Here is a 14049-nt window from a genome sequence, read left to right on the forward strand (position 1 = left end):
TTCAAGGAGTTAAGTAACAATGAGTTATGAGATAATCTGTACCTCTAAAAGTAAAGTCGGAAGGACGCGACGTCATTCAGGAATCACAACGCTGAATTTAGAATTTTCTATTTTTACCGTGGACTTGGAGTTAGTTCTTCTCTGGTTGTGCTTAAATATTATATTGGGATTTCATAGCAAAAAGATCGGAGAATTTTTAAACTATTTATACATTAAAGTATTTGTTACAATGTTGGGATCCGGTGATGGTAGCTATATTATAAAACTACGGGGCTTGCCTTTCTCCACTACTGCTGAAGATGTCCTCACATTTCTAAGCGGCGTAAATGTTATAAACGATAAAGATGGTAAGTTTAAATTCATTTATTATAAAAAAATATTTAGGCAGGCAGATTAGAGGGCTTAACAATTTAATGGCGTTATATACATAAATCGTAATCAATAACAAATTACCAATATTCCTAGGTTAAGTAGTTTACATTAATGGTAGTATCTTATTTTTATTTTAGGAGTCCATTTGACCGAGGTTAGACCTGGTAGGCCTTCTGGAGAATGTTTCGTAGAGGTGCAGAGTCAAGACGATGTCACTCACGCGTTGAAAAAAGACAAAGAAAATATTGGCAGACGGTACATTGAAGGTAAACACTTGTTTATAAGATCTCAGTTATTGACATTATATAATAAAATTTATTAATACTCTTAGTAGATATGCATATTCTTAATGGTGGCTGCAATTCTGTTGGAATAAATATGATGGGCTATGTTTAGGAAGTCACATATATAACTGTTATGTATCAAAATGATGTTTCCATTAAAAATGACTTGTTATCTGAAAATGTTTATGGATGGACAGGTTTTGGGCTATTAACAATCCTGTCCACATTTTTGTATATACATGGAGATGTTATATATTTGGAAGCAGATTTTTTTAAACTTTTATCCTATGGCTTTTCTACTCTATATTTTTTTAAGGTGTTTTGTAACCAAAACTTTTACATAAGCTATCCTGACAATTGTAAAAACATGTCCAGAGCAGTCTCTTGTGCTGGAATATAGTAAAATGGGCATGTATTTCTCTCATTCTAGGCATATTACTGATAGTTATTGTTTATTTTTAAGAATTGTTCTTAAATGGGCATCTTGCATATTTTGTAAGTAAGTGATGTAAGTGCAGTGAAGTAGAAATCTCTAATGCTGCATTTTTTATTATTTCTATATCATTTATAGCCTTCTGTTACTCAGTAGGTATGCATTTTCTCATCAAAGTAACAATAACATTTTGTTTCAGTCTTTTCCACCGATCGTCAGGACATGGAGTGGGCGTTAAATGCTATGAGACAGAGTGAAAATGGTTTTGATGTTATACCCAATGTGTCTGATGATTTTGGAATAGTAAAATTGAGGGGCTTGCCTTTTGGTTGCTCTAAAGAGGAAATTATACAATTCTTCAACGGTGAGTGTGAAGATGAACTGATTGTGTATAAGTATTCATGAAGCTCGGGGCCGTGCAGGAATTTATTGTTATTTCACAAGTAGAAGGAAAACGAAAAATGTCATTATGGAAATATTATTGAAATCCGACAATGAGTCCAAACATATGTGTAAAATAAGCTTTTAGTCCTAAAACTTGCTTTATCGCTGGGGCAGGGTTGTCGGTGGTCCAGGACGGGGTGCACTTGCTCTCGGATCACACGGGGCGGGCCTCCGGCGAGGCGTTTGTATACTTCGTAGACAAGCAGAGCGCTCGAGACGCTCTTGACAGGGACATGGAGAAAATAGGACACAGGTGGGGGGATATTGTTTACATGTGGTGGGAGGAGAATGATAGGCAATGTTGCTTTATTTACAACACAAATCTCTGAACATACACGTGTAGTAGTCTAGAGTCTAGATGCAAACATCTTGTTTGATGAGAGACTTCATTCTTTCTATGTACACCGACAATACAAACAGATACTAATATATGTTACATTTTGTTGTTAAAAAAAAATTAAATACATAATCACAATGTAAAAGCGATATTATCCATTAACTTGTGACACATGAAACAACAGTGATGGTTCATGGTGTAGGGGGCTGAACATGGGACCCCATCAGTGGATCTGTGATTTATAGAAAATAAATTACTCAAACAACATTATAACAGCGGGTAGTTCTATAAATCATAGTTTCTATGTATGTGAGAGGTGTTTGACCTATATACATTTTTGGGTTAATTAGTTAAGGGCTTAAATTTTTTACCGCATTTCTAGAATGCTACATGCTAACGCTGTGATGACATCAAAGGACTCGTTGTGTTTAGTTGATGTTATCACAGTCTGTTATGAATATTGGCATTCTGGAGTGCATTAGTTGTTGAGTTGTCAAGGTCGAGGGGCGCGGGCGGAGGGACGCGGAAGACGGCCACCGGTTTATATGAGATGCACCAGTTGTATGACGCTGGAGATAGGGGATTCATGCGATATGATATGGATGTCATAAAACATATTTTGACCGTACTTGTGCCGTACAAATTAAGTTCCACTGTAATAGGGAATGTGCATGATCTTGTCTTTTTTTTTGATTCATTCTAAGAGTAATTATATAATCAATAATGAATATAAAACACTTTCATAATTATATAACATGTGCTGGGAATGTATAATTGCAACTATTTTAATTCTCGGTTGATTCACACGCCGTTGTCTTATTTTGTGACGTCACTACACTCGGAACGTAACGGAGTCTGTCTCGCAGATTCCTCAGTTTAGTGTTTATAGCATAAATATTATCATCTTATTATAATGAAAGGGTCCTTCGATAACAATACGTTCTTTTTAGAACTTAAGTCACTTCAAACAACACGGAGCAATGATTTAGTTCTACTGTAAAAATGCGTTTTGGATTGAGTCTGTGCTGTGTATTTCTTTCTTAAATGAAGGGCATTTTACTTCTATAACATTCAAATCTTCAGTTACTCTGTGTGGCGAAGTGCCTACTATATATTCTCAGCATAATTTTAAATTTTCGTTGTTGTTAATCATTTATTCATTCTTCTTTTTCGAGAAGACGGCCTCTTTTCGCCTCTGTGATTATTATTTTTTCAGCTTTGATGTAGATAATTAATTATAAGTAGGTGTCATAGTTTTCTTTATAATACTATATTTTGTTTGTATTAAGGGTAGTATTTTCTTTCTCATAATTTGACAATAATTAACACTTTTATTGTTTTGTTGTAGATAATACCCGTAAATAGGTGTCATCTACAGGTAAACAGATGTCAAATAGGCGTCATAATTATTCTTATTAGGTTAGGTTTTAGTTTAAGTATACAGTTAGTTTACCTTATTTACGTTTTACGGTATTTATTTTGACATATATGTTATCCGATCTACGTGAGCACCAAACACAGGTATAAATAATTAGGTTCCTAATTATTAACCATACGTTTGTTTTTCTCTTCATTACGAGTTACGGTTTGGTTAAATTTTTAATTCCTACGTTCTTTTTTCGTCACTATATTGCCTAGAAAAAGAACTCTGTTTTCTCGGCACATTGCTACCGCAAAGCGGCTGCGAGTTTTGCGCAGCAATGAAACAGAGGATAAAAATATGCATAGGTTGGCTAATCGATGAGCGATCAGTAAACAAAACCGTACTAGACCTCACAAGACTTCCGAACTTCGGCAAACCGACAACGGAAACAAAGTGCTGAATGTTCTCAACGTTTGGGCTCACAGAAATCCCAAACTTTGGCTAACCGCGATCGGGAATCAAGCACTGAAAGAGCCCATCAATTAGCACAGCAAAACTTGTAGTCAATTTAATTTATTAAATGTTGTGTTTGCTTATGATTGCACCATTGACAATACTGAGCTAAATGATATTGATATTGGCACAATGGATAAAATATGCAACTTAAGCCAAACAAAAAAAATTAGGTGACTGAAGCTCCTGCACTGTGTTGTAGTGGCGGCAAAGTAAATATACTTATAATTTCGGAACCAACTCCAGTTTTTAAATAACTGATATCAGGCTCACATCCATCATCAAAGCATTTCTTAAATCACTCCAGACAATATAATACACATTTTCTGGCGATTTCATTTGGAGCCAAAGAAATTCGTGAGGGAAACCTTGTGCCCACTTTTAAAGTCCAAGGGCAAGTTTATCACCTGATTGGTAACTTACTTCCAAGTGAAGGAGCAAAACCCGATTTTTTGCAAATATATTTTGTTTCCCATGCAGGTCAGGTATCCTTGTGCTCAAATATAAATCCAAACTTGCAAATCGATGTTATCGTCGTTCTCAAAACATATCTTCACGATAATAATAAGTATATTCAAAGTTTTAAATACGATCTGGAAAATAGACCACCGAATGGCTTCAAACTTATTATTCATGCTGATGTGAAACCTCCTAACGAGCATCGAGGTCGGTATGATGTGCCGATAGTAGATGAAGTAGCTGTTCTTTTGCTAGATAAAGAGTAGGGTCCCCAATATATTGTATTGACTGCGAGAGATGGTGGACTTCAACGAGCTGCTAAAATTCATAGATCTTATGTTTCCCTTTGGTAATTACGGATACTGTATAAACATTGCACAGCAGAATACTGCTGCTAGATCTAAAACTGTATCACGTATGCAGTTCTATGCATTTAGACTCATGGTGAAAATAAATGACTTTAACAGCATACATTATTCGAAAGGATTATTCAACCAATATTGTGTTGATATGGCGGCAAAAAATATTTCTGAGAGGCTTGACTTCATCAAAAGAAAAAATTGAGAACAGAAGAGTATATTCATTTAAGAGATGTTGTGCTTCTAATATTGGCCAGCATGTTATATTGCAACCGTCATTTACAGGATCATAGGTTATTCCACTTTAAACTGCCTCTAACTGTTTCTTTACAGAAAGATAGCTTGTGCTCTATACGTAAAAATGGCCCTTTGGGAAAAGATTTACAAGATGTCAGTTTAATAATCTGGGACGAAAGTACCATGGTACATAGAGCTCATGTAGAGGCTCTAGATAGGACTCTTAGAGATATTAGAAGCTGTGATAAAATCATGGGTTGGATTACTGTTATGTTGACTGGGGACTTAGGACAAATTTGACCAGTAATAGTAAGGGAAACTCGAGCAGGCATTGTAAAGTCTCACCTTAAAACTTCCCCATTATGGAAGTTTGTTAACATCTTAAAACTAACTACAAATATGAGAGCACATTTGGGGGAGGTATAACTTTTCCTTCAAATTTACTTTTAATAGGAGACGCGAGAGTACCTCATTTTGAAAATAAAATTTAAATTGATGGCGATTTAGGAGAAAGAGTGAGTAACATTCAGGTCTTAATATCGAAATTTTAGCCTGAAATCAGAGAAATGGAAAATAAAGATCATCAATGGATTTGTCAAAGGGCAATATCGACGGCGAGAAACAGTAGCGTGGACGAAATAAACGACCTAATCTTAAGTAAACTTCCAGGAGACATAGTTACCTACACATGTTTGGATAATGTAATGGATCAAGAAAGGGCGGCCCATTACCCACAGGCGTTTCTTAATGGTTTAAACCCAAGTGACCTTCCCCTATATTCTCTTAAGTCAAAAATAGGCGCCCCAATAATTTTACTTAAAAATCTTTAGACTTTAAATCAAATTTCTACGCAATAACGTGATAGTTGCAATAGTTTTGACTGGTCCAGCAGTTGGTCAAACAGTGCTTATACCTCGCATCCCAAAGATTCCAAATGATTTATTTTAATTGTAAAACAAGTCACATTCCCGGTAAGCTACATTTCGCCGTTATATTAAATAAATCACAGGAGCAAACATTTAAACACGTAGGAACCGATTTAAGTCAAGAGTGCTTTCCGCACGGCTAACTATGTGTCCCGTCGTCAAGATTGGGTTGCGGAGAAAACCAATATGTTCTACCACAAGAAAATAAAACTAAAAATATAATTTACGCAGAAGTACTTTAAAATAATTATATACTTTTATAAACTTAAAAACCTAATTGTCTACAATAATAACAGAAATTGACATGGGCAAAGTCGTGGCTATAATTTATAAAGCTGAGGAGGTTATTTGCTAAAATAAATATGATGCCCAACATAACTATTCCACGCGGACGAAGTCGCGGGCACAGCTAGTAATTTATATTCATACAAATGACCTGTTGAAATATCCTTGGCAGCGTTTGATGACGTCACATTTTGATCCACCAATAGCGTAGGGTTTGGTAATGCGTTCGCGAAAAAATAGCGAATGTGAAAATTAATACTTTAAAATAATTAAAAATAATAATGAAAACATGATTATTTGTAAAAATATTAATGTGTGTATATTTTTTAGCAATTAATATTACGTATGAAACTTTTGGTTAATTTTTCAATCACATGCATATTCCCTATTATCACTTTTTGATTCCAGATTGAATTCGGATTGGAATTTAATAAAATGTCTCGTAAAAAGAGTTAATCCGTGTTAAGCCCTAGTGTATCCAACGAAAAGAAATAAATTTTGTAAACAGTGTCTTGTGCTGTAATGTCACATTATTATAGTAACATGGTATGTCAGTAAGTTATGTAAAAAAAAACCTGGATTTAATACATATTACAAAACACACAGTAACCAGGTATCATTTTTTATAAATATCACGCCGTAAATTTAATGAATAATTAAAACATCAAAGTTTCTTAACAAAAATAAAAATTTATTAACTTCTGCAAGCTTGTTTGTAAAGTTTATCTCCTTTCGTTGGCGTTGTAATACATGTGCACCCAAAGAATAAGAACATTAAGTATATAACGTTTATTTAAAAGAAATATTATTATTCCAGATACATAGAGGTGTTCCTAAGTTCAGCGGACAAGGTGCGAGCGTACGGCGCTCGGCTGGAGGGTGGCGGGTTCAAGTCCCGGGGATACAGACCCACGCCCTACGACAGGAACGACAGGCTCTCCGGCCGGTTCGGGGGCAGGGGGAGGGGGTCCTTCGCCAGAGGTGCGTCTACATTATGTTTGTAGAGAGAACTCACACGAGCACTTGACGTATTGTATTCATCCTTCATAACTCAACGAAAGCAATAAGAGTGTCCTAATGTATAGTCGATGGTTGGGGACCTCAACACGTGTTACTGCCGATGACAAGACTAGTTGTAACGATTAGTGAGATGTGATAAAAAATAATGTTCGAAGTGGAATTTACAGAGGTCGGATGTAATGCTATCAAATATTTGGCATGTTTGCGTTTACGAGGATTAATGTCTGACTCTGAAAACTTGTCATAAGTTAAATACGTAATGATCGTTATTGATTGTGTGTGCGTTTGTCAGGAGGTTCGGGAGGCTCGTACACGGGCCGCGGCGGCCGGCTGGGCTCCAGCCACTGTGTACACATGAGGGGGCTGCCGTTCAAGGCGACGCCGCAGGACATCGCATATGTTAGTGTTTATTCCATCATACCAATACACACCACTCACAAAACGAGAAATCAGCTAACGATTCTATTAATACGTTGTTTCACTTGTTCAGTTCTTCAAGCCGATCCGTCCTCTGAATATCAACATACACTACGACAACAGCGGCCGACCCTCGGGGGAGGCGGACGTGGAGTTCGAGTGTCACGAGGACGCCATGAGGGTAGGGTTCGCAGACCACACATGATGAACGTTATACTAATATTATGAGTGACGAAGTTTGTGAGGGTGATGGATGTTTGTTACTCTAACACGACACAGAGACGAAACCTCTTAGCCTTCAATGGATTCACCGTGCGGGTGCCGGGTCCATGGCGTTGCAGGGAGAGGAGCTTCAACAGTGCCTGGGACTTGCGACCCAGGTATAAGTTTAACGAGGCCCTATATAACGCGCGTTAAATGCTCACTTTCACCGTCGAAGCTCCTCTCCCTACTAATCAAATTCAAACGAACCTGCTAGGGCTGCCCTCTAAGTACGATCCAAGAATGAATTGATATAAGTTCTGGACAGGCCCAAGTCTTTTAATAGTTTGGAGAGAGATTTAGCCGTTATACCTCTCGCTCCCACTTCTAAGGTTTACAAATTCACAACAAACCTATTTCTAAGAAGCTGGTAATACTTGTTGATCTCGATGGCATGGTCTTTGGGGACGTCGGTTTCCTAAGGAACCATGAGCTCTATTTAGCACAACGAGGTTATAAAATCGCGAATACAGAAACATGTCTGGTCTGGACGCCGACGCATAAATATCCTCTGGGATTTTATATTGCTCCTCCTACGTATCTGTCATTATAGTCCAATCCGAAGCCGCTTTTAATAGAGTAGTGCCTTCTCGCACCATGCCTATTAATCGCTCGTTGGTTGTTATATCTTTTGCACTCTGGCTACCGAAAGACTAACGCTTCACGTACGTGGTAACTCAAAGTTTTTCTTTAGTTTTGCCCGGTCAAAATTGTCGCGATGTCGTCCGGCTTCCGTCGATATTCCTTGAATTAATTTTAGAATTGACCTTAACGCCGTAGCTAGTTGATGCTTAAGATTACTGTCTTTTTATTAGTATTTCTCTTTTTTTTGCTCCTCATTTTTATCTTGAAATTTTTTTTTGTCTTTATGAGCGTAATGATTTTGAGGTGGATATTTCTCGTTTATGTAGTTGTAAACAGTATTTTGGAAAGTTTCTACTTGCGCGTTCAATCCTTGCTCCGAGCGCGGGTGCTCTAACAGGTCCGCTAGATTATCGTCGTGCAGTTTCCAAGTCGATCGTTTCATGTTTGGAATGCTCAGTCGTGTCCGGATGTCTGGACTCCTGGTAGTTTCCTGTCAATGGTTCATCATGGGACGCATGAGGGTCAACTCTATTCGAAAAGAAAGTCGAAGAACTTACCGACTATTGTCCTGCCTCAACACCATTGTGTGTTTGACGTGTTTGATATACCAGGCTTGTCTTTTGTAATTTTTTCCCGCACGTAGGGCATTTCAAGTCCGTATTCGTGCCGGTTTTGCTGATTATATCGACCGGTGGACAGATCTCCCCCCCCCCCGCCACCTCGGACTTACCCAGGGGTATTTTTCTTTGTTGGACTTTTAGCGGGATAAATATCTGGCTGGGCTTACTAGGCCATTGCCCTCAGCTGTTTTTTTAGCGTAAACCTGACTCTCCGCGCAGCATTTTAAATGAGACAAAACTGTTTGACAGATTATAATGAAAATTTACAGTGAAATAGCTTAGACTTTAGATAGCATGTAGTTTATTATTAAATTAAATGTGGTGTGGGGACCAGGGAATAGCAACGGTCTTGTGTGTGATGTCACATGACAGTATAGATGTCGCTGCTGGGTGGTCTTCATATGTAGTGTTTAACCGATCTTTTTACTGTTCTATGCCAATAATATTATTCGTTTGATACAAGTGTCCTCCCCAGGCGATGCGCCGTGACAAGAACAACATGGAACACCGCTACATCGAGTTGTTCATGAACTCCTCGCCGACCTTCAAGAGCCCGCGCCCGTTCCGCACCTACTGAGTCACCAGAGCTCGGTTTCGTTTTGTATGGCAGCAGCCGACCGGCGCCGGCCTCGTCGGTCGCTCAGGACGCCGGCTCCGTAGATCGATGGCTTTGAAAAATATTGTTAATTTCGAATAAAATAATGTATATTATCGTCTCGTCGCCTCGGCGAACGTCACGACTGTTCGTACTAGCGATTAAGTTAGCTCTCTGTAGTTAATGTAGTACTTAATTATGAAGTACCGGGCGTGCTCGCATCGACGTCCGTGCGGCTCGTAGATAAATCAATTGTATAGGTATCGATATTCGACGCTAGTATTAGTGAGATGCATTTCTAGGCGAGTATTCTTAGACTGTTCCCCGAGCGAGTCGGCCGACTGCGGCGTGAGGTACTGGGGGCCAAACTGTTTCGCGCGAGCGCCGACGTCCTTGTTGCGGCGTGTCCATGCTGTTTTAGACTTGTCGTGTGCGCACGCGACGCGCTCGGCGCCGCGACGCTGACTGCGGGTTTCCTTTTATTATTTATTGATATACATCTCGTCGGAACAAATGTTTATATGGATTGTATGTGATAAGTGTTTTATAATAAAGATGACGTCACCGGTCGGGGGCGTCCTGTACATTATAACCAGAGTGTTAGTGACCTAGATCATAATACTATTTTTAAGTTAACAAAATCATTGCACGTGTCGAGAAATAATTGAGAAATTTCCTACAGTAAGAGACGAATTGGATTTGTAGATGAATCCCTCGAACCGGACTCGGGAGGTTGTAGGGGTGAGAGGTCGTTGGAAATGTAGTATTTTATTTAAATAATACAAAGACAAAAGAAAGAATTGTTCGAAAAATAACTGAAGGGTAGGGTAGTCTTAGATCTCAATGACTGGAGGGGACATTGAATTGTATCGTCCGAGTTCCGTAGAATTAGTTTATAACAAACACGAACCACATTAGAAGACAACGACACGGGAACTTACTGTTGTTACGGACTGTTGGTAGAAGGTTGAACGTTAATAAAATGTAACGACTTTGTTGTTCCTTTATTTACAGCGATACTCCCGCGTGGATACACAGCATACAGATATTACATATGTGCAGTAGCGGCGTTAATTCCTCTCGCTCATTATTCAAAGTCTATTTACGCGGAAATTCCCTAAATTTAGCGAAAATATCGTTATGTTGGCTTCACTAAAATGGAACGCAGTGTTCAAAACGGAGCTCTGTTTGCGCAAATTTCACCGGGAATCCCCGACCATTTAATATACTCCGTTTGTCAGGATCGAGTTTATAGTGTTTGTTGCCGTTTATCTGATAGTAGTTCCACGTCGAGTTCCGTATGTAGAGGATATAACAACTGGAAACACTTGTCTGCAATGTTAAAATTCATGAGAATAGCACTTCTCATAAGAATTTTACCTTTCATGGATTGATGCTGAACTACGATTAAAAACAGGAATAACAATACATTGCTAAGAGCAACATTCGATTAGAAAGGAAACTACAAGATGGAATAATCTTTTGACTAGATTTCTGCTTATTACACTTCATTTAGATGAAAACAATGTGACGTTTAGAGGTACTTCCGACAAACTATATAAGCCAAATAACGGAAAGTTCTTGGGCTTAGTACAACTGCTAACCAAATTTGCACCAGTCATGCAGGAGCTCTTACGATTACCTATGTAGGGTGATGTTTCAGATAAATACTGCGGGAAAGACCTTCAAACTGAATAAATAGCCGGTGGGTGAAAAAGTAAAGTCAGATATCACATCACACGCAAAGAAATCAAAATATTATTCCATTATAGCTGATTATACTCCAGAGACCAGAAATTAGTCATGTAGAACAACTCGCTGACAACACGATTTGTTGATTTATCTTCAGATGACGATAAAATATCAGTAAAAGAGCATTTCCTAGAACTTATACCTGTCAATGAGTCGACTGGTGAAAGACTGACTGAACTTATCATTGACGTTTTAAATAAATATGGACTGGAATTGACTAACTGTAGGGGTCAGGGTTATGGCAACGGGGCTAACATGAAAGGAATAAATGTTGGGGTTCAAAGGAGAATTCTGGATAGGAATCCCTTAGCTGATTATGTACCGTGTGGCTGTCACAGCTATAATCTTCATAGCCATGCACAGAGATTTGGGGTAGGGTAAGCAGAATATGTTTGAAAAAAAAATACAAATTTTCATCATAATTGCCTCCTCTAAACTATTGATAATAATGAGATCTTTCACAAGTATTCATTTAAACGAAACTAATATTTTCGGCTTACTACGCGTAATTTATTATTTTAACGGGCATACGAGATGTCTGCCGTGATCAGGATAGCTGCAAAGTAACCGAAACGTCGGGAGTATGTAGTTTTTAATATAATAAAATACGCGAAGTAAACCGAAAATATTAGTTATTTATAAATATCATTTAATCATTGATAACATTCGCGCAAAAAGTGACAGCAGTCTGATCAGAACAAACATCTATATATTTTATGAATCTCTCGACTGCCTCTGAGCCACGAAAGTACCTTAAAACGATTACGATCTGTTCATCACCGCTTTATAAAAGTTATTTTAATCGGAATATCCAGCGGAGAGCCAAACATTCTTATAATTATTATTTGAAAACAACAAACAAGGAAACAAAATAACTTATTTGTGTGTACGCAACCTGCTAGCTAATTAAAACTATCATAACACTTTTTATTAAAACGAATAACATTACCTTTCTTTTAGTTCACTCTCAACTGGTCACACACCTTCCCTTTGTAATTATCTTTATTTTATTATCAAACGAGAATATTGAAAATCTACTCGTAATTTATTTCGATAAACACACATCACTAGCACTGAGCTCACAGCTATAATTTTCCATCATTCGTTAATAAATTCATTCAGTTTACTAGTTAACTAATTAAAACTTATTCACTTGCGCTTAGAAAGACAAATGACAATATTCAATAATAAAATGGCGAAAAAAATATCTGAACAGTTTATCGACCAATCAGAGAGTCCCGTCTCATTTAACAATTAACGGACTTTTTACGACATTTTAAAAGATAAAAAGGATACAGTGCTTCTCGAATAGAAACATTCATAGGTTTTTGCACTCAACTCACATGCAAACATTTTCTGCATACAACACGAGATTTGTAGATCGTCCTTGAGATTCTTTGGATGGAAAATAAGCACCGAGTAGTTGTGTCTACCGCCGCTCTGGCTGCATAGCGGCGCTAGCAGTTAGCAGCGACCGATCGAGAATGTTTCGCTTTCTGTTTATAGATGGCACTTATAACAAATCGGGAATCAAATGTCTGTAAACATTTGTATTTCGTAATGTATGATTAAAAGAATGTAAGAATTAAACAATATAGGTTTAGCTGTTATATGGGTAGGGTATTCAGTGCTTATTTGCATCTATGGTGTGCACGCCACTGATAACCTCGTTACTCTGCGATGCCGCTAAGTCATCCGTAAAATCAGTCACTTTGCTTGGAGAAGGTACTTCAGGGGTTGTTCACATCGTTTTCAGCTTTTGTTCATCGATGAAAAATCCTAACCGATCACTTGGGTTTATATAGTATAAAAAAGCTCAGCGGTACACGTTGGGAAGCAAGAATCAGCAGTATTAAAGCAGTCCGTTATCAAGTTAGTGCCATCCATGTGGCTTTAATTATATAATAATTTCATCAATGAAAGATTTGAACAGTTAAATGATTACTCGGAATATTGATCTTTTCTGTACAATATAAGTCCTTGTTTATTTCATAAACAACTGTTTTTATCACGCGCCGAAAATAAACAATAGCCTAGTGGAATTTTACTGAAAATTATTTAATCATGAAAAAAATATAAAAGTTGTATCAACTAAGACAATTTTAAAGATTAAATTATTATGTACCCACTGTATATTCTGTACAAAAATGACCGGATTCTTCATTATATTTTTTATTCAAAGCGGTCACTTTGTAACCCGCAAATGCAATCGACGCAAATAAAAAAGTTATAAATTCATAGATGAATTTTTTTATTCCACTACATCGACTGCCACGTTCTCTCCTTTTCTATCGCATGGTTATAATTTAATTTTATTTAAATTATCAGACCGGTGCAAAATGCAACTATCATTTTACCTGTTTATATCTGGCAAGTGGCAACCCGGACTTATGACGGGAAAAGAAAAGGCAACCTAATGTTTGCATATTCTATGGGCTTCATACTATCGATTAATATGGAAATTGTTTAATAATCTAACCGGTGAAATATTAAAAACAATGTTTTTTCAATTAATAATTATTTATATCCTGGACAGAAATTTTTTACTCGACCCATTTGCAATATAATAATTGACATATTAAATTGAATATAAAATATGTTTCATCAAACAAGCATCTCGGTAAAGACCGTTTTATATCGGGATCCTACACTAATAGTATATTATAATAATGAGTAAGGCAAGGATGGCGCCGCTTGTAACACTTTATTTGTAATGATATATCTAAGATAGGAAAAGGAACCGAAACGTAGAGAATATGTAGTTGAAAAAATAAGACGCGTTGTATC

General features: G+C 37.4%; 1 protein-coding gene across 1 annotated transcript; it reads left to right on the plus strand.

Moving 5' to 3' along the window:
- The first annotated feature begins 50 nt into the window (after window positions 1-50).
- On the plus strand, window positions 51-13502 carry LOC116768965 (heterogeneous nuclear ribonucleoprotein H2-like). The gene is made up of 8 exons (XM_032659900.2): window positions 51-347; window positions 510-638; window positions 1289-1453; window positions 1648-1786; window positions 6830-6993; window positions 7325-7431; window positions 7523-7630; window positions 9391-13502. Exons 1-8 carry the CDS (start codon window positions 230-232, stop codon window positions 9490-9492), a joined length of 1032 nt encoding a protein of 343 aa, XP_032515791.2. The 5' UTR covers window positions 51-229; the 3' UTR covers window positions 9493-13502.
- Window positions 13503-14049: the final 547 nt, after the last annotated feature.

Source organism: Danaus plexippus, chromosome 5, assembly GCF_018135715.1.
Source record: "Danaus plexippus chromosome 5, MEX_DaPlex, whole genome shotgun sequence".
Taxonomy (NCBI): Eukaryota; Metazoa; Arthropoda; class Insecta; order Lepidoptera; family Nymphalidae; genus Danaus; species Danaus plexippus.